This window comes from Pseudorasbora parva, chromosome 6 (genome assembly GCF_024679245.1).
Source record: "Pseudorasbora parva isolate DD20220531a chromosome 6, ASM2467924v1, whole genome shotgun sequence".
NCBI lineage: Eukaryota > Metazoa > Chordata > Actinopteri > Cypriniformes > Gobionidae > Pseudorasbora > Pseudorasbora parva.
The window spans coordinates 19,456,484-19,477,484 of NC_090177.1; the positions used below are offsets into that span (position 1 = coordinate 19,456,484).

Consider the following 21,001-nt stretch of genomic DNA (forward strand, 5'->3'; position numbering starts at 1 on the left):
ATGTCCAAAAATTCTGCTCATCATATCCTGCTATCACGGCAAAGTTCTTTGTGACAGAATGAACAGTCAATATAGTATCAGCATTTTGACAGGTCAAATGAAAACCCATGATTGCATTTCTACTTGTGTGCAAAGACTGACTCCTTTTGTCCTATGAAACACTGTGGCAAAGCGCTGATGAGGAGATATGTATGCAACAGATGGGAGATGTGCCTTAACGACACAACACACTGCCTAACAACCACAAATGTCTCTAAGTGCAGTACATTCAACTCTTTCGATAAGAGGACGCAATCAGACTTAAATTAACATTTAGATGACCATAAAATCTTGAAAGCCAGGGTAAAAAAGTGAGATCACAGTTTACACCCGAAGACCTCTGTAGAAGGTCCTGTAGAAGCAGCTCAGAGGGGGATATGACTAAGTCTCACAAGTTATTCCAGCTAATCAATCAAATTAGCATAACGTGTGTGTGAGGTTACACATGCATGCAGGGGAAAGGACTGGGCTTCCTCTTGTCTGTTTTATTTATGGCTCTGTTGTGTCGCCTCTGGGTGACACAAGCAGCAGGGGATTCTGAGCTACATTGAGCTCATCCCACTGTCAGACACGTCCCTTACACGCGCAGCCACCCCCAATGCCTCATTGGCTATCAACCCTTGGATGCCCCGTCAAAGCCTGTCTTCACATTTAGATCCCCTAAGCCTCTGCACTTCGCAGACCCTCCTCTAGCCTGGCTTTTAATAACTCTTGAGTTTTATCAGCTTTATACAACACTCTCCTGAATCTGCCACCCTCTTTCTGAAACACAGCATTTTCTCTGTCCATAAAAGCCATAACTGTGGCTGTGAGGGGAAGTGAGGTAGAGGACAGTATAAGTGTCATTCTGTCCTTGAGTCAACTCCATTCAAACGCTTCAATAGAAACAAGGCTTTGAACTGTAATGTGAAAAGTCTAATAAAAGATTGCAGATATAGGGGTTTTGTGGCCTTTCTCGCCCCTGCCAACACCACTGATGCAAGGGAAAACTCCTGCCTCCGCAATTTGCAACAGTATAGATGTGATCTGCACATACTGTCTTAATGGAGGTCATAATGTTGTTTCTTGTCATTCATTGAATTTTATTTATGGAGGCTGCTGTTTATTCAGACCACTTATGTAATATGGTCTTAAACGGGTACTATTATGTTCATTTATGAAGTCTTCATTTAGTTTTTGGGTGTTCTAGAATATGCTTTAATGCTTCATTGTTCATCCAAAAAAAAAAAACATGCGCCGAATAGTTAAGGCTTCGATGAAGCCTTGCCTTCTGAAATACGAAATGTGCAGTAATTGGTTAGCTGGCCCAGTTTGTTGCTGTTTGCAATGTTTAGCGCGTCCTGGAAATGTCACACCCCTTACCATAACTGTGAGTTCTAGTTTTTAGATGTTAATTATTAAGATGCCGTCAATTTCAAACCAATTTCGAGCCTGATTCAGACTTAAGAATGTTAACAAACTAGAGGATCGCGCAGAACCGACTTTGCAAGCACAGATTTCAGAGTGGTATGGTTAATACATTTTAGATGCAAAGTTATAAACAATTGAATCATGATTACTTGTCAGAAAACTATTGTAATATAAACAGTAATTGAACACAAAACCATGGCTAGCTTCCCTAAGCTTTGCCTTCTGTTTACATTGTAGCAACACTTAAGTTGTGATCCACAAACAAAAACTTGTCCTGACAAAGTGGGAACTGCTCTGTTTTAGGAGAAGCTTATCCGTGTAGCCTGCATTGCACTCTCAGTTTCTGGAAGCTGCTCTTCATAAAATGTGCAGAATACAGAGGTTAAAATGTTCAGGAACAGTGTTTAAACAAATGAGTTTTGGAAATGAGGTGGGAAAAACGGTGTCTCTTCGCGATAGCGACAACACTGTCTTTATTTCAGATATTATAAAGACAATACAATTATTTTTAATTTATTTAATTCGTTTTTCCCCCCTGATTAAATAATCGGCTTTTATAGCGTCATTTTACTGACACAAATTGTCTGGAAAATATTTATTCTTTACATAACTGTTTTTTTATACTGTTAAATGATTTTAAATATTACAATTATGTGATAGATACAGTAGAGTGAAATTGTGATATCAAATTTGGTGAAAGTGAACCCCTACACCCCTTTTGACTCCAGTTTGAAAAAAAAAACACTGCTCTATATACCAGGACCTCCAATACAGTAAACTTGTATTACTTAAAGTGTCAAGAACACAAAGCGTTTGCAATACTGTGCAATTTGTAGCCATAACAGCAACCATATATCTGATCCATATTACAACTACTACATTAAAATGGAATGACATCTAATCTTCACATTTCATATTTGCTCAATAGTGATTATTAGTTCTCATCTGTCACCTGCCCAGTCTCCACTTAACATCCTATGGATCTTTCTAGCTGTATCTGTACTCATCAACACAAATAAAGCTGTTGCCAACACCCTGCTCTTCCTGAGCATGGCTGTGACCAGAAAACTGGCTTGTCAGTCACTGTTCCATCATGTGTCAGATCTCATTTACTTCCTTCTCCTTGCACGGACAAACATAACGTCATTGTTCAAGTAAAATTATTTAAGTTAAGCAAAACCTTCGACAGTGACCAAACAGTAAACCGGCCCTTTTTTAAAAAGATTGTGAGCTTAAGGAAGATGTTTCTAGGTCCAGTATAGGGAATAGACTCGTGTGGCACCTTAAGTTAGTTGTGCAAACTATGCTCAAAAACAAACAACTCGTACTGTACAAAAAGTGTGAAGGGCTCATGACATTATCAGGTACAGATGAGATTATTTTCAAACACAAGCTGCCACAAAATGCAACTTCTCCATTTCACATTAAGCTAAAAAGTAGTTCTGTCTCGCAGGAAATCAAAAGAAACATGAACATCAGGATTGATTTTGGCTAAACTGATTCACGTTTTCTCATGCACATCCTTCGGTAAACATATACTTTAGATGACAACCAGAGATAATTGCAACAAACTCTTCCTTGGCAGCAATATATGGCTCCCTCTCACATCTTGAGTGCACTAAATGATATCTAATGGTGATAGCAATGTTGTCATGAGTTTACCACTAAGGCATCCTCTTCCTGTCGTCATCCTCTCAGCGGCAGGGGCCCTCCACCCTAGCATGCTCCAAATAAACAGTCCTATGGTGTTCCCATTGATACTCCCAGGATGTGGCTTTGTGATTAAGGGAACGAAGAAGTCATTAATTATGGAAGAATGCAATTAATTACTTTTTCTTTCCCTACTGCTGTTAGATCTGTCTCCCATCCATCCCCATATCCTTAATCTGACCTGCTGCGAGATCCATGCAGAGCAGGAAGAGACATATATGGGTTGGTGCTCATTAATAAAAACATTCGAATGCTAATCCTCTAACCTTTGGGAAAACCAGCCATTTGGAACTCCAACCTGCCCTTTGTTGTTGATGACATGTTCTCGCAAGTCATAGTTTGGTCTGCATAGAACATTGGCAGTGACGGCCTCCTGTGGATCAACACAGCCAGCAATGAAGTCCAAACATCTGCATCAAAAGCATTATAAAACACTCATGGTTTGCATAGTAGAGGTACAGCATACTCACCAACATCTCTTGCAGTGAGAAATAACTAGACCTGCTGATTACTGGCTCCATTGTTTTTTTTCAAATGCTTTACAAGCTTGAAACAAGCACAAACAGAACGTGGAATTTAAAAATGAGGACTGTAAACATTATTTATATTTAGAACATTATTTCCAAGATACACTATATTGCCAAATGTCCCCTCTAAATAACTGAATCCAGGTGCTCCAATCACTTCCATGCCCACAGGTGTATAAAATCAAACACCTAGGCCTGTAGACTGCTCCTACAAACATTTGTGAAAGAATTGCTCACTCTCAGGAGCTCAGTGAATTTAAGCGTGGTACTGTGATTGGTTGCCATCTGTGCAATAAGTCCATTCATGAAATGTCCTCACTACTAAATATTCCACGGTCAACTGTTAGTGTATTATAATAAAGTGGAAGCAATTGGGAGCAACAGCAACCTCACAAATATAAAGTTCAGTCATTAAACTCAATAAATCGTTGATTGGATCTTTCAGCTCTACGACAGCAACCAATCAGAGGTACTTCCTCATTTATGTGGCTTTATATATATCGTATTCCAGCCGCTATCAGTAAGCCGCGCAATATGAGAACTCCTATAATCCCACCTCCTCCCCAGCACCACCTGTAGAGATCTGCTATGGGGGTTATATCATTCAGCAGCAGCCTTTCCTTGTTGTTGTCTTGCTCAAGCTGAACATTAGGTTTTTGCGCAGCAGTGAAGCAGATCTCGTCCACCAAACTCAAACCTATGTACATTCCATGCTCTGTGCTAATAAAATGCAGATTGAATCTATCCACTCCGAGAGTGATCATGACTGAAATGCACTTCTAGAAGAATGGTCAAAAATTTCCATAAACACACTCCTAAACCTTAAGGAAAGCCTTCCCAGAAGAGTTGAAGCTGTTACAGCTTCAAAGGGTGGGTCAACTCCATATTAAACCCTACAGATTAAGAATGGGATGTCATTAAAATTCATGTGCAGGCCCAAAACTTTTGGCAATAGTGTATTTTTATATGTGGTGTAGTCTTTACAGCATTTTTTTTTTTGTAGGACTCCCAATAAACCGTTGTTCTTGATTAGAACTTAACATTGATTTAACATTTATAACATGCCCTCTATTTGTAACGTAATTTGCATCCAGATATTTACTAGGAAAAAAGTATGTATTTTTATGTCTCATTTAATACAGTTTTCTTTTAAAAAATAAAATAATTCTCTTTAGTGTTCTTCCTAATCTAGTTGTTAAATAAATCTTGCATTGTATATTATGAATACTGTTGGCTCCTTGACAAATTGCTTTTGTTCCTCTCTTGTAAGTCGATTTAGATAAAAGCATTTGTTGCATAAAGTAAATGTCCTCAGACATTGTTTAAAGACAATGTATGATATTAATAGTTCTGTCTTGAGTGTCATTTGTGTAAACGTTTACAAGGCAGTAATCATGCACTACATTTTTATATTTATATATTGTATAGTTATGCATTTGGAAGATGCTTTTATTCAAAGCAAATCACATTGAATTCAAGCTCTACATTTATTTTCCATTCATGCATTCTCTGGGAACTGAACTCATGACCTTGGCCTTTCTAGCGCAATGCACTGTTTGAGTAACAGGACAAACCGTGGCTACAGCTGACATTCATTTCACTAAAAAAACATATTCTACTCATGTAAATCACCCTGACCAGAGGAAAATATAGATAGAATATTGTAATTAGACACAAACACACACATTTTGATTTTCACAACACAAACTGATTTTTAGACAAACATACTGTACATTCTATCCCCTTGCTTACACTAAACCTAAGTGTATTTTAAATTTGAATTTAAAAAGCATTGTCAATCCAGTTTATATGGTGCACATTCTCCACACCCAACAAGGTCAACATGCAAAGGTTTTCATTTAGTCACCATTGACGATGACGATTCTTTTTTAATAATGACACTGACGAATGTGTTGGAGTTTCACAGGTTTTATTATGTTTATGTGAAAGTGGGTTAGTGCTGCCTGGACTGTTGCTATCATTGGCTTCTGTTGATGAGCTGATCAAATTTGTTCTCCAAAAGATACTTCAAAGCACAGCTGCCCTTTGCATGCTGCATACTGAGTGTGGGCAGCAACTAATGGATGTTCCCACTAATCAACCCTGCATGTCGCCAGGCCAGTTAGATGCCCCCTCAAGATGTCCATAGAGTCTGTGAGACACCGTTCTCATCATCCACCGCTCCATCTGTGTAATTGCTTCCTTGAGAGATTACATTCCCGCAAGTGACAGCACCAATTAGGCAGTCAGGAGGAAAATACGACAATAAGGCCCTACTTAGCAGAGAAAAGTAGCATTTGGATAGATATCAGCATAATCTTAATGAGTCAACAAACATGACATTTAGATGTGCTCTCACGCAAATGCTTGAGTTTGGCCCGCATATGCAGGAGACCCGGTTTCCTTCAAGGATGGTAGGCTACTCGGTAACCTTAAAGGCGAAAAAAATCTGGCAAAGTTACAGATATGAGATTAAAGTTGCAAGAATTCAAATCTGAGTACTTGATGATAGAGGTTTGACAAAAGGGGCTATGGTTTGTCCTTTTAAGGAATGTCTCACGCATCTGATGTCAGGATCTCAATTGCATGGTCATTGCTGATGCAGACTACAAACCCTTAAACCACACCTACACTGCGACATCTGATTGGACTTACGCACATGTTGCTATCATTTAACAATCAGACAGGAGAGAATCCCTGTCTCTGTGTCTCTTGTCTGATAGTCCATCACAAAAAGGATTTAACTCCTCAACCAGAAACTAACTCAGCTGTTTCCACAGACCATTATCCTCAGCTCAGGTAAGTAGCCTAAAATACCTCTGAAATGTTCATGTTACCTTCAAATGACAATTTTACATTATAGTTTTAGTTTTTATTATTATTATTAGTAGTATTATTTGTTTAAAAAAATCTATTTAACAAAGGTTTCCCTTCTGGTGATTTAGTGGTCAGTTATAGCCTTTTGAATATTAAACTAAGCAAATATCTGCAATTAGGATTGGAGAGGGGAAACTGTCTTTTAATTGTTTATGTAACTGTTATGAGTTTAGCAAAGAAATTGTGCATTTTTGAAATTTAGCATCTTATCATATTTTCTCCTCAGACTGATCTCTAAAGATGTACCGTGGACTAGTGTTACTGTTCTTGGTTTTGGTGCTGGAAACCCGATGGAGTGAATCGAGCTGCCAGCAGTCAGAATCTCAAAGATCAGAGTCAAACGTAAGTGGCAGATAATGATCATCAAATAGCTATTCATATTTCATTTATATTTAGCCCGAGTTTTATAATAAAAATGTCACTGCATGCACAGGAGAGTCCAAGTTTTCGGCTGTCTGCTCATAACTTGCTGAAGAGGTATAATGACATAGATTACGACAGTTTCGTCGGATTAATGGGGCGCAGAAACGCCGGTGAGTGGACAGATGTTTTGATGTTTTATATCAGTGTTTCCTTTATACTTTGAGACGCGTTTCAAATGTTTGTACGAATCTTATTATTTTCCAGACACAGATGATATACCACCTCAACGTAAAAGTAGGCTAAGACATTGGTGTTCTTTGTAATTTCATTCAAAATATATAGTTTAAAAATAATCGAAGAAAACTGAATATATGTTGTCTTTCAGGGGAAATGCACGATATCTTTGTTGGACTCATGGGTCGACGAAGCGCTGACCCCGGTAACAGCTTTTCTCTTCAATTCTCTGACGTTTGTGCAAAAAAGCTTTAACGACAGGCGTAATTCGCGGGTGGGACATGCTTGTCCCTCAGCACACGGGTTGATATTGTCCCCACTTTAAAATAAATCTCGCCCCACGGATGAACTTATACAAATCAATCATCTCCAGTTGGCTCGAAGAGTACTTATTTAGTTTGTTGTTAAAATAAAAGACGTTCTGGTTCTTAAAATCATGCTGAGCGTTCGTTGCCACTGCTGTGGAGGAAGACAGGTGTTCTTGTGGCAGCAATCTCTCGCTTAACGCCGTTGCGGACTGCTGAGACTATTTCGTTCCGGTGAAATCACTCAACAAAATGCAGTGTCCCTGCTCTTTATACACAATCAATAATGATAATTTTTGGTTTTAATAATAAATAAATGTCTTCCTAACATACTGAGTTTTCCTCGCGGGCTGCACGAGGAATCGCAAACAAATGACTCTTATGAACCGGTTCTTTTGGGGAATCAAATAAATACACAGCGAGCAAATGACTGCGTGTATATTTGAACCATAGACTGTTAAAAAAATAGTTAAGATTTGAACAGAACAGATTGGTTATAAAGTTCGACTTATCGCTAACGCTGTCAGAAATTCACCAGTCTAAGCCTCTCATACTTACTGTATTTGTGTTGTGTTGACAGAAACTGGGCGTCCATGGAGGAAAGAGTATCCAGAATCAAGCGGTGGCATCTTCTTCAACAAATGCAAACTGAGGCGAGTAACGTTAATTCAGTGAGGCTGTTCTGCCACCTGCAGGCTTTCTGAAGCCATTACAACATGTATCTTCCTAACAGCATTGTTCTTATAGCATGTCTATCTATTATGCATTTTCTTGTAAATTATATATTAAATTTGTTGCAGGTTTCGTCGTGGGTTATAGGCAAATTAATTATTTCATATCCAGTGAATCGTCTGTACCACCCTGTCCTGACAGCTTCTTTCAAGACATTTCTTTGGAGCAAAATTTATTTTACAAAAGTAATAGAGCAAAAGAAAATATTTCTATAAAATGAATTAAATAAACATGATTTCCTATGGTATGTTTTGTTTCATTGTACTGCAAATGATACATTTACCTACATTATATTATGATCAAATTTAAATCTCCCCTTACATCCCCTGCATTTCGATATCTTTATTAAGTTATTTTTGCTGTCTAACGTATAAAACATGATTTTTGTAAATAAAAATACTATCTATCTGATCTCAATGTTTTATTACTTAAACGTTCAATAACGCATAAAATGTAGTGACTTCAACCAAGCAAAAAAAACATGTACAGCAAAACACAACACTCATTGCCAATTGCATACCGCTACATATATAATTGTTTACCAAACCTATATGTATTATAACTCGGTGTCAGCTTAATAATACTAAAGAAAACATAATTGTGTTCCTCTAGAAGCAAGCCTTATATTTAACAACGGTTTAATACTTTGAGTGAATGTCCGTACTTTGAATATCTGTAGATCCTTAAAACACAGTATGTCCTATAACCATAGCATTGTGCCTTAAGCTGACAGTTCATTAATGTAATAGCCACAGACAAGAATCACAACAAAAAAGGTCATCTGAACTCAAAAGAATCATTGATAATTTTCATTTCATTTTTGTCTCATTGTTGAAATACAAAACTATTGAAGCCCTTTTTGTCCTTTGGTCTATGATGAAATATGGCTTATGAATCAAACAGGTTTACTGCACTCTCAGACCAAAAGGCAAGAAAACAATTAAATACATTTAATTTGAACAATTTAATTTTAGGACCTTATCAGCAAATCCATTGAGTATATAGTAAGTAGCAAACACTTACAGTTAGTTGACTTAATACCGGGAACCACTGATCAAGTTACTAAGAGCAATAATGGCAAGATTTGTTCTTTTTTTAGATTTGAACTTGAACCTATAGCTCTTAACCAGTCTGTAACCACTAAACCACCACTCCATCTGCCCAGTACAGTGGATGATCTAAAATGCTCATCAGATTAACATTAGTCAGTGATTTCCTTTTGGATTTACATAATGCAATATTATCATTCACAATTATGAAGTGCTTCTGTCCGTTATGTTTCTCCCCTGGGCAGCATTTGTGATTTTGTGACCTGTTGTTTCAGTAGTTTTCATGTTCTCAGCTCTGGGAATCATAGTGTATGTTGAAATTGGCTTTTCTTTAAGGCGCTCCTCTAATCTTTGAGTTTCTATGGTGGGATTCACAGTGTGGGAAGCCAAAGACAGTACATTAGGCACTGGAGGCTGGTAGCGGTATTGGTAACCATAGGGCCTCAGACGGTAAATGTAGTACTCAAGCGTGTACATTAGCACAGGGTCTACATAGTGGAAAGACACCGCTAGGTCAGAGCAGCACTGTGGGCCCTATAAGGGAGAAGAAGAAAAAAAACAGACATATGACATACATCTTGTGTCATAATGTTTGAATACAAACAAAAAATCTGGGTAACAGTGTGATATTGTCAATAGAAGTAAATGGGGCCACTTTGTAAACATAAACTACAGCTATAAAACATAAACAATATGTGTTAATATGAAAAAAAAAACCTCGCTAACCTTATCTGTCCAGTTAAAATATACTATTTTGTTGCTAAAATTTTAACCACAAACAACTTTACAGCTCCAAAAATACACTTTTAAGAGAATTAATTTAAGTGCTTTAAAAAAAAAGATTCAGATTTCGGAAATCATATTTACTTCACTGTAACCTTGATTATAAAGAAAATTAAGTTTTTTTAGGGAACTATTATTACTTAAGAAATTACACAAATTTACACAAATTAGTTAATTATTTTAGTTTTTAGGCATTTGTATCCCTTTTTCTTTTCTTTTTTTTTTGCCATTTTGATTACCACTAGACAAAACAAAATTGTGTTCATTTCTTGGGTTTTGTATAGTTAGTCATTGGCTGTCTGGTCACGAATCTCATCATCACGTACATGAAAGAAAAACTATCGACAAAAGCTGTTCCCATTAAACCTATCCATTGTTGGTTTCACTTGCAATCACTTGAAGTACTTGCTAGTTCAGTGCAGCATTTAAAAAAATTAGAGGTAATTTCATTTAGAAAGTAGGCTATATTTCTCAAACAATGTTGTTGATTCATTCTCAAAATACGACATTGAATGGAGAATTCAAAACTTGAATTGTTTTCTTCAGATGGTACTCAAGTTCTTAAAGCTTTTCAAAAAATAAGTTTAACTTCTGTAAAAAACCAAAGCGACAACTAATTATCTTGCTATGTAGGAGACGGAAGCTGTGGAATGTAGAGAAATGTTACGAAGTGCACGAAGGACAATAAAAGGACATTCATGGTTAGCGAATCAGACTTGTGTAACCCAAAAGTTGCTGGTTTGATTCTTAATACCGGCAACAAAAAAAATGTAGGTGGGGAGTGAATGAGCCAGCCCACGATTGAAGTGCCCTTAAGTAAGACACCTAACCTCCAATTGCTCCCTGAGCACCACAGCAAATGGCTGCCCACTGCTTCAGGTGTCTGTGTCGAGTTTGCAGTGTGCGTGGGCTCACTACTAACTACTCTTAATGTATTGTGCACTAACTTGTATGGGTTAAATGCAGAGGACAAATTCTGAGTATGGGTAATGAATGTTATATTCATAAATTATAAAAAATAAATAAAGGATCATGTAATACTGAAGACTCAATCAAACAAATGCAGCTTGGTGAGCATAAAAGATTTCACAAATATTTTTAAAAATCTTACCGACCGCAAATGTTTGAACAAGTTTAAGGGCCCTATCATACAGCAAGCGCAATGTAGAGCCACAGGCTGCTAGTTTCAGCCTGATGCAGTTATCATTTTCACGTGGTGCACCATGTTGTTTGTGAGCCCATGGGGCATGCTGGTCTGAAAACGAGGTGTGTTGCATTGTTGGCGCGTTGCTATTTTGAGGCAACTCAAAACGACTGCGCCACTGACCAACAAACACCTGGTCTAAAGTCAATAGCGGAATATTTTCATTTGTTATTTAAAAAGTGCATTAGTAATATGCACCTATAGCCGGGTCTACGCGCGTAACACTGCTTATTACACATACAAGGACGTGCAGTAGCACACAAACATTTTTTAAATATTAAAAATTAAAGGATTAAAAATGTAAACGATGATTGTGTACATAAATATCAAAATGTCTACATGTGCTAATGGACAGTAATTGCATGTATCAGAATTCCCTATTGCAGTAATGACGAATGAAATTGGCAAATTATTTGATCAGTTATGGCAATACACACATGTATTTAAACTTACTTGTCAGGTTGAGGGTGTCTATATTCCTCCATATAAATAGCAAATCTGCCAATGGCGTGAGCGCAACTGGCTTTTAAAGGGAATGGGAGATGACTCTGATTGTACTCATTAAGATAATAGGGACAACCCTTTTAGACCATGCGCATCAAGCTTTTTTCCTGTCGTTAAACTTTCAGAAGTGGATTTGGACACATCCTAAGTGCACCTGCGCCGTGCACTTTAGACCATGTGCTTTGATCGTTAAAAATAGGGTTTAAAAAGTGTTTAAAATACTGAAAGTGTGTGACTTACTTCTACAATTGGGTAGAAGCAGTAATTCCAGTACCAGAAAGTCTTGGAGAACTTTCCAGTAAGATGGTGTTCGGGAATGAAAGGATGGAAGGTTTCACGGTGCAGTGTGTCCCTCGAGTCTCCTGCTATCACCCCCATTTTCTCCAGGCACTGACCCATAGCTAGATCCTCCACTGGGGTGGTATGAGTGCACACTTTAGTTTTAAAACCCTCCACAAACCTTCTCAGGGCCTCTTTGCTGAGTACATAACCTGCACCGCCACTCATGTATCCTTGCTTGGCGTACGGCTTGAACCTCTTGCCAAAGTATATGGGCTGCTCTGCCGTGTAGTTTGACAAGATCCAGCGCAAGTTGTCCACAACGACGAACGTGTCATCGTCTGCTTTGAGGAACCAGTCTGCCTCATCACCGTGGTTCTTCAGAGCGTAGTGAAAGGCACGAATAGTCTTCCAGTACAGCTGGTCACGGCCTTCTCCTGTGCCGAGGCCCACTGTGGGGAAGCTGCGGTCTTCTTCAGAGCTCATGAACAGAACTATGTTACAGTGACGACTCCATGTGGCCTTCACATGCTGAGCCTTCGACTGTAGATTACTAGGCCCTGTCATCACCCAGCACAGGACACGCACTTTCTTAAACAGCTCGTCTGCAATGTGACCATCCTCTCCTGTGTATTCAAAGCAAATTCTATGGTTATGTTGTAATTTAATACAATCATACCACATCTCGTTCATTAGCAGTCTTACTCTAATAAGAGTTGTATTTTAAAGTTGTACTCTACAATTATACCGTAATTAAAAATGCTGTTAACACTAAGGCTTAATTTGTTTACATCAGTTAATATATTAAAGTTTCAAAGTTTATTGCCATTTGCACAGGTACGTTTCAGTACAGGTACATTGGAATTCATATACGTTTCTCAAAGTCAAGTTCTAAATATAAAATATATATACATGCATACACCCAGCCACAACCCACATATACGTACCCATATATATATACACATACACATGGACACATACACATACCTACACACATACACACACACAGAGCGACCTACAGTTTTAAAGGGGATACAAAAAAAGATACAAAACCAGTGTATAAATAAATAACCTTCCTACTAGTAATTAAAAACACGGAGTAGGATATATTTTTCCCTGCTTAATGTCTTGTGCCACTAGCCTGACAGTGGCTGGGAAAAAACTTTTAAACAAACGGGCCTTGTGGGTTCAAATACTCAGAGGCCTACGGTGTCTCAGATTATACCCTGTGTCCACCCATTTAAACAAAGCATAAGCTAGGTGATGTTTGTCCTTAAGTATGCTCTGTGCTTTTCTTTTGCAGCGCTGGGTGTATATAGTGTCCATGGAGGGAAGGTTTGAGCCAATAACCCTCTCAGCAGTCTTAATGACCCGTTGCAGTAATTTCGTCTCAGCCAGGGTGGTGTTGCCATACCACACTGTGATACCACTGGTCAGATTACTTTCAACAAGGCCTTTATAAACATGGGTTAGAGGTAAAAAGTGAAAGCTTTGCACCAGTTATTAAGTTGCAGTTTTTGATATCATGTTACACTTATTCATAAATAAAGCAGTAGAGGGCGCTGCAGTACCTGGCTGGTGAGGATGCTTGAGGTTGATCAGGGCAGATCCTTCCACTCTCCAGGTGAGGTTGGGGGTGTTTTTTTCTGGCCCCGGTGGAGCAAGGTTGCTCTTGCCATCATGCTGCCAGCTGAAGCTCTCCTCAAACCATACCTGCCTCAAGAAGACATACAAGGTACAGCTGCCCACCAGGAAGCCCAAGGAGAAAGCACACTTTGAATTTCCTGCTTTCATGGTGACCATTTAGGGATCCTGCCCACACCGGTCACTGAAAAACAGTGTTGGGAAAGTTACTTTAAAAAAGTAATTAGTTATAGTTACTTACTACTTGTTCCAAAAAATAACTGAGTTAGTAACTGAATTACTCTATAATAAAAGTAACTCATTACCAGGGAAAGTAACTATTTGCCTTACTGTAAAAAAAAAAAAAAAAGTTGCTATAAGTCATAGAATTTTGATTTTTAGAACCAGTTTTCACAAGTCAGTTGAAATTAGTAGAAGAGATAAGTGTTTGTAACTTTTTTTAAATGTTCAAATATGTAAAATAACTTGGATGCCCCCAATATTACATGTTAAATGAATGAAATGGACACTAAATAGAATAAACTATCATTATAAAACATTGTACACTAATCTACACTATTTTAATGTTGCTGTGGGACAAATTATTGTAAATATCAGTAATATAGTGGAACAATAAAACAAAATAGATTGTTTAGAACTGTAATATTTATTGCACAGACCCTAACTGGCCATCAAATAAATCTAAAAATAAATGATGCTCCTGAAGAAAAGTCTACCAAAAATAGAAAATAATAATAATAAAAAATATACTAGCCAAATTTACCTAGCTTAGACTCTTTGTAGTGCACATTAAAATTCTAAAACTGTCACACAACTGGTAGACATACTGTAGCCTGCTTGAAGTATTTTCTTCCTCACAAAAGTAAATAGTTTAACAAGTGCTCTCAAGTCTTGTTTGTATGGCAGGCTTACCCTCTCTCGCTCTCTCTCTCTCTCTCTCTCTCTCTCTCTCTCTCTCTCTCTCTCTCTCTCTCTCTCTCGCTGCGTTTTTTGACAGCATATGACAGCCACAGTCTAATAGATTCACCCTTTAGATTTAATATGAAACTGTTCATCATCATTGTCATGCTGAGGGCTTTAGTTTGTTAAGTGTGTAATCATGGCACCAGTGTGATCACTTCTACTCATCAGTGCTGTTTAATGCAGAGTGTGTCTAACCAATTTTCCTATCAATCTCCTCCTTATAGCTTTAAAATGTAGCATTTTGTGTAGAATTCAAATGGGTCCAATACGTTTTGTCTGCGCCAACTCGATCATATGATGCGCTCTGTGCTATCTTGTCTCTGGACTGGAGCAGACTGTGTTCTCGCTCGCTGCGGTGCATGTGTACAATTTGTGGAATTGGAATGTGTGAAAAGGATTGTGGGTGATTTAAAGGACAACTCCGGCAAATTTTTACGTTTATCTTGATCGTTATATCTTTGTGAGTACAGTCTATAGAAAATAACACGGAGCTATTACAGTTAAAAGCCGGAAAAAAGGCAGTCCAGTTGGGAAGAATGTTGTGTGTGTAAAGCACGTTTATTTTAAATTACTGCACATCTTTCCTCAAGCCGTGTGTGCCCAAATGGAAGGATAAATAAGGTTCACATTACCTCCTCAGTGGTTGCACCTGTCTTTAACCACAGAATGGAATTTTTCTTCAAACGGCCCCGCTGTGTTGTGGCTGTGTCAGTTAGTCAAGTGTTCGCTGCAAATTTTCACTATTTGGAAATGCACAAACGCAAACAATTTCTTCTTCACTCGTGAGCCTGATCGGATCATCACTCTAGTGATGTCTGGTTCACGAACAAATCGTTCTTTTTAACCGGTTATTTTGAACCGGTTCTTTTTAGTGAACCAGGCGAACCAGTTCACCAAATCTGACTGAATCGTTCTAAACGGTTCGTGTCTCAAATCAGCGCTGATCCCACAAGTTACTTTAGTTACTCATATTCTGACATGAGTGACAGTCCTTCCGAATATAAAATAAACTAATGTCTTGAATTATATGTTGTAACTGAACTGAGACATGTTTTGTTGAGAGAACTGATGAACTCACGAGCAGCTGATACTGAGCATGCTCGTGTAACTGAACTAGCAGCGGTCCTCGGATCAGCAGTACAAAATCGAAAACTGTTTCTCTCAGACAAGTTTAATACTGAGAACCGACGAGCCAATGAGCAGAGCCTCTTCATAAACACGATGCGCTTCTCGACTGGAATATTTTTCCAGCTACAACGACGTTACCACGGGACTTCAGCACGAGACACAGCTAGCCGCCTAAAACAGGTGAATTTAAACAATGGCTAAGTGGCTAAACGCATCTCGTTGTCATGTAAGGGCCCTGTTTATGTTGAACAGACATTTTAATTATTGCGTTGTGTGTCTGTTAAGAGGCACAAAGACACACTTTATGTTATGCCCCCAAAGTTGCCGTTTTAGCTGAGCTCTGGGCATTAACTGTAATAACTCTGTGTTGCAAGCACCAATCTGGTTCGTTTTTTTTCTATAGACTGTACTCACAAAGATATAACAATCAAGATAAACTTAAAAATTTGCCGGAGTTGTCCTTTAAGACCACAAAGGATACATCTGATGCAACCTTCAAAACAGGCCAAATGAAGGAAAAACATAGGATGCCGCCTTCCGTTTGAGAAACACCATGTGAATACTTTGAATCCTTATATCTTCTAAATGCGAATGTTGTCATTGTTTTGGAGCACACTGTAGATAACCCATTCATACTAAAAGCCAAAATACTTCATTTTTGACTCACTTCAATTTCATGGCAACTTTTAAGGTATTATTTTACTAATTTGACAACACATTTGCATGTTTGTGGTTCTCTGGTGGCAGTAAAAGGACATGCAGGTAAATACATAAATAAATATTTTTATTTAATTTATACTTTTTATCATAACATAAACCAAAAGGATACTTGAGGTACTATGGGATTTAAAGGGTTAAACACTGTCTGAATTATAACCTTATTCAATTAAATACATGAAGCATAAGCCATTTACTTAATGAGTTATTTTCAATATTATTTTAACTGTGTTGATATACTAAGACCATTTTGTATTTTAGGATTCAGAGGCTTCCAGGTCAAATCTGAGGACTGGATTATAAACTGGTTACCTTGTGTGACCAATAAATCTTGGTTCTTAACCTCATTTCCAAGAATTAGGCGCCTTCTGCTGCTGCCAGGCATTTGGTTGCTACTGTTTAAAATTTTCATTTTGAGCAGAACATTCAGGTGGACTGTAGTAAATGGATGAAACTGCCTACTTTTGAAATCATGAAACCATTTTTATAGATCTTAAACTAAATCTCTATTACATCAGGCCTATGTTAATTTAATGAAAGTGTTGAAATCGAATATTTACCTAAGGAAATCCCCAAAGACCATGAATGCTGCACGGAATTGCATTAAGTTATTAAATATATCTTGTGCACGGATAAACGAAATAACATTCGGTAACGCTGTGTTAAATACGGTCAATGTGCACACTGCACAGTGCATTCACTTGTGTTGGCATGAGAGGTGCATCAGAGATCTAGGACAAAGGCCCTTACCTTTCATTCTTTACCTCCCCTCTGCAAGCCTCTCGCCGTCCTGAACAATGTTGTGAGCTCCGGTCAGTTTCACGCCTTCAGTCTTTCTTCCACTCACTATCAGCTAGCTTACGTTGGAGCGCGTCAGGTTGCTTTTGAGTGTGTGTTGTGACGTCTACACATTACCAGACGTTGAGGGTTTAATTCCTTATTTAAACCCTCAACTTATTTTGCCTCGTATTAGAATCGAGTTTTCTTTTAACCGTATGGTTATCAGGCCTCTTTGTGCGCAATTACCGGACATACAGATCCTCTGTCACAAGCGAGTACCGTGTCAGCATCACACACGGATAGCTGTAGCGAGGTGTTTGATTGGAGGAATGGCCGGTTTGTTGTCATGGGTTTCTCCGCCCACTAGGGGGGTTCGCTCATTTCAGAGATGACCAATTTGATGCTAACATTTAATTGCTAAATTAAATAATTTACTTTTATAGCCTATTGTACTAAAGACAAAAAATATTATTAAATGCAATTTTTATATATTAAATTAATAAAGCGGATTAACACAATTAACTGATAACCTTCAGATTGCAAAATAGTAGTAGCCTAGCCTAGCCTATATTTTGCAATCTGAAGGTTATCAGGCAGGTTCATTTTGTGGTAATAAAGATACAACATAAATACAAATTAAAATAAATATCCTTTTTATTTTACACCACCACATGCATATTTGTATTTAAAATCAACATCAATAGAATTTAAAAAAAATCAAGATTCACCAGCAACTGTTGTCTTGACTTGGATATTGCCACTAGATGTCTCAATTCACTTGCCGAACACAGGAAGCAGCTATTACGGCCAGACCTGTCTATGGTATTTTGGTCAAACGTAATCAAGTCAAATAATCAAACATTATAGGCCTACCTTTGTTAAAGAGAAAGTTCACCTAAAAATGAAAATTCTGTCATCATTTACTCACCCTGAATTTTTTCCAAAACTGTATGAGTTCCCTTTCGAGAGAGGTTCCTCGTATTACGTATGGGAAAAAACTCCTTTTCTCGAGAATATGAAGCAAAACTTTAATAAAGGTATCCATGTAAAGCGCAGTGCCGCTGAACGGCCATAGCTCAGCGCGAGGAGCGCTCTGATTGGCCGGGCCACGGCAACTGCATGAACCTATGGTGAGGCGGCTGAGAGGAACGAGCCAATGGGGGGCGTTCCAGAAGCCCGCCGAAAAAAGGTGCTTATATTTGCATACAGGAGGCTATATAAAGCCCTAATTTCCCATAGGAAATAAAGCCCATAGGTGTCAGATTTTATCTCCTTCAGCGATACCTTCGCTGACCTCCGGAAGAAGCAACCGCCGTCGAAAAGGCACCAGCGGAACCTGCAGCTGAGGACGACGGACTCCCTCTCCGCCTTCTCTGCCGTTCCAGCTATGCCATCCGGCGATCGTATCCTTTTAACTCTCTTCTCCTAAAAGAGCGCGGGGCGTTGTTTCAAATGCCTCGCATTTCCTGCGGCTCTTGCAGAGCTCCTCTCCTTGGCGGCGACCGTCACGTCATCTGTGTGGCATGCCTTGGACGGGACCACGCGCAGCTCGCACTCTCTCAGGGCGGCTGCCCCGAGTGCGATGAGATGGCGCTGCAGACCCTTCGGGCTCGCCTCGCCACCTTCGACCAGGTCCCTCCTCCTGCTGCTGGGCCGCGCCGCAAGAAACGCCGCGACCAGAGACTGCCGGAACGGTCTGGCGACTGCACGCCGGATGACTCCCCGCGTGCCTCGCCATCGCCGGTCACCTTCACCCAGGAGGAACAGCGTCCCTCTCATGCAGCGGCCTGTTCGGTTTCCTTCGGTGGCCCGTCGCCAGAGGATGATGAGGACAGCCTCTCCACAGCCGCTTCTGGTAGCGAGTGGTCAGCTTCTGTCTCGGAGCCCCCCGCTTCGACGCAGACCGCCACGAGCGACAAATCTAACGTCGACGCGGAACTCATCCGCGTGCTCTCCAGGGCCGTGGAAGACCTCGGGCTCGAGTGGTCCCAGCCCGATGAGCCAACGCGCAGCAGATTGGACGAGTGGTTCCTGGAAAGCCGCCGCCTCTCTTCTCCTCAGAAGCCCGCGCCTTTCTTCCCTGAGGTACACGACGAGCTTACTAAGTCGTGGAAGTCGCCCTACTCTGCTCGCACCAGATCCGCCTTTTCCCCAGCGCTCTCCGTTGTCGACGGCGCTAAGGAAAAAGGCTATGAGTCTCTTCCTCCCCTCGAGGAGGCTGTCGCCGCGCACCTCTGCCCGCCCTCCTCCTCCAGAGGATGGCAGTCCAGGGCTCAGCACCCGTCCAAGCCCTGCCGCACCACTTCTGCTCTCGCTGGCCGGGCATATGCCTCCGCTGGCCAGGCTTCCGCGGCCCTTCACACCATGGCTGTCCTTCAGGTGTTCCAGGCCAGACTTCTCCGCTCCTTGGATGAGTCTGTCCCCGACTCCGAGGTTTTGAAGGACCTCCGCAGCGCGACGGACTTGGCCCTTCGCGCCACTAAAGCCACTGCACAAGCCATCGGGAAAAATATGGCTAACCTGACGGTCTTAGAGAGGCACCTTTGGCTGAATTTGACCGAGATGAAGGACGCGGATAAAGCCTCCTTTTTGGACGCCCCCATCTCCACTACCGGTCTCTTCGGCCCGTCAGTCGTGGGTTTCGCGGAGCGTTTCGCTGAAGCGCAAAAGGCTTCGCAGGCTATGAGGCATTTCCTGCCTAAGCGCTCCAGCTCGTCTTCAGGCCAGGGACGCTCTCGAGGTAGACCCCCGCCTTCTCAACCCGCTAAGCCGGCAGAGCCACCTTCCCGGCCTCGCTCCTCTTCTGGACCGCGCCAACGTTCCCGCTCCGCGAACCGCAGCAGTCGGCCTGAACGCCGGGGACCTCGACCCAGGCTTGTGTTGAACCCCGAGCCTCCGAAGCCGTCCTAGCCGCAGGGATAAAAAGGAGATGGTCAGGTCTCGCCTCGGCCGGACCCCCATCTCTCCCTCCCGGTCTCCCAGTTCCCTGCACCCAGGTGACTGCCGACCTCAGTTTAGCAGCCAACGAGCCCGTTGTCAAACGCACTCGCCTGCACACAAACGCCGTTATCACGGCGACCCAAATAAATCTCAAAAAGAGCTTTTTCTCTGTAGTAAATGTGCCCACACATCAGTCTGCACTCCTACACTCATTCACCCCTCCCACCCATGCTATAAATGTCCCGGCGCCCACTCCACAGTGCACGCCGCCACACATAAGCACTACCCCCTCTATGTCTCAAGCACAAAATGGCAGCGCTACCGAGTTCCCTCTAGTAGGCGACCCTTATCCGCGCCGGCTCCAGCCGCTATCGTGTCGGGCTCAGGCCTGGCAAGCCATGCCCGGGGTATCAAATTGGGTTATGAACATAGTAAAAAGGGGCTACTCGCTACAGTTCGTTCGCAGGCCCCCGCGCTTTCGCGCCGTGGTCGAGACCTCGGTGAGAAGCAGCGTCAGTCACGTGCTTCGCACCGAGATTTTGAAACTGGTAGAGAAGGGAGCGGTGGAGCCCGTCCCCCCTTCCAAAAGCGAGTCGGGCTTCTACAGCCGATACTTCCTCGTTCCGAAGAAGGACGGAGAGCTCAGGCCCATCCTAGATCTAAGGCATTTGAACAAAGCTCTAATGACTCGCTCGTTCAAAATGCTAACAATGAAACAGATCCTCGCGCACATTCGCCCTGGGGACTGGTTTTTCACGATAGATCTGAAAGATGCGTACTTTCATGTGCAGGTAGCCCCCCACCACAGGCCAT

The 21,001-nt window shown here is 40.8% G+C and overlaps 2 protein-coding genes and 1 long non-coding RNA gene across 3 annotated transcripts in view; 1 reads left to right on the forward strand and 2 right to left on the reverse strand.

Annotated features, from left to right (window-relative positions):
- The window catches only part of LOC137078579 (uncharacterized), a 29,254-nt gene extending 25,493 nt beyond the window's left edge, over nt 1-3,761 (reverse strand). The window contains exons 1-2 of the long non-coding RNA XR_010905315.1: nt 3,630-3,761; nt 3,426-3,532 (exon numbers count right to left, since the gene is read on the reverse strand). This is a non-coding gene — a long non-coding RNA (uncharacterized lncRNA). The remainder of the gene's footprint in view (nt 1-3,425; nt 3,533-3,629) is intronic.
- A 2,563-nt stretch (nt 3,762-6,324) lies between these two features.
- On the forward strand, nt 6,325-8,608 carry tac3a (tachykinin precursor 3a). Its single transcript, XM_067446008.1, has 7 exons — nt 6,325-6,485; nt 6,790-6,905; nt 6,997-7,096; nt 7,191-7,220; nt 7,312-7,365; nt 8,046-8,118; nt 8,266-8,608. Exons 2-7 carry the CDS (start codon nt 6,804-6,806, stop codon nt 8,282-8,284), a joined length of 378 nt encoding a protein of 125 aa, XP_067302109.1. The 5' UTR covers nt 6,325-6,485; nt 6,790-6,803; the 3' UTR covers nt 8,285-8,608.
- Nucleotides 8,609-9,132: 524 nt separating this feature from the next.
- c1galt1la (core 1 synthase, glycoprotein-N-acetylgalactosamine 3-beta-galactosyltransferase 1, like a) lies at nt 9,133-17,408 on the reverse strand. The gene is made up of 4 exons (XM_067446007.1): nt 17,219-17,408; nt 13,588-13,844; nt 11,978-12,642; nt 9,133-9,780 (listed from the first exon to the last, which is right to left on the reverse strand). The coding sequence occupies exons 2-4, from the start codon at nt 13,817-13,819 to the stop codon at nt 9,451-9,453; spliced, it is 1,227 nt and encodes a 408-aa protein (XP_067302108.1). The 5' UTR covers nt 13,820-13,844; nt 17,219-17,408; the 3' UTR covers nt 9,133-9,450.
- Nucleotides 17,409-21,001: the final 3,593 nt, after the last annotated feature.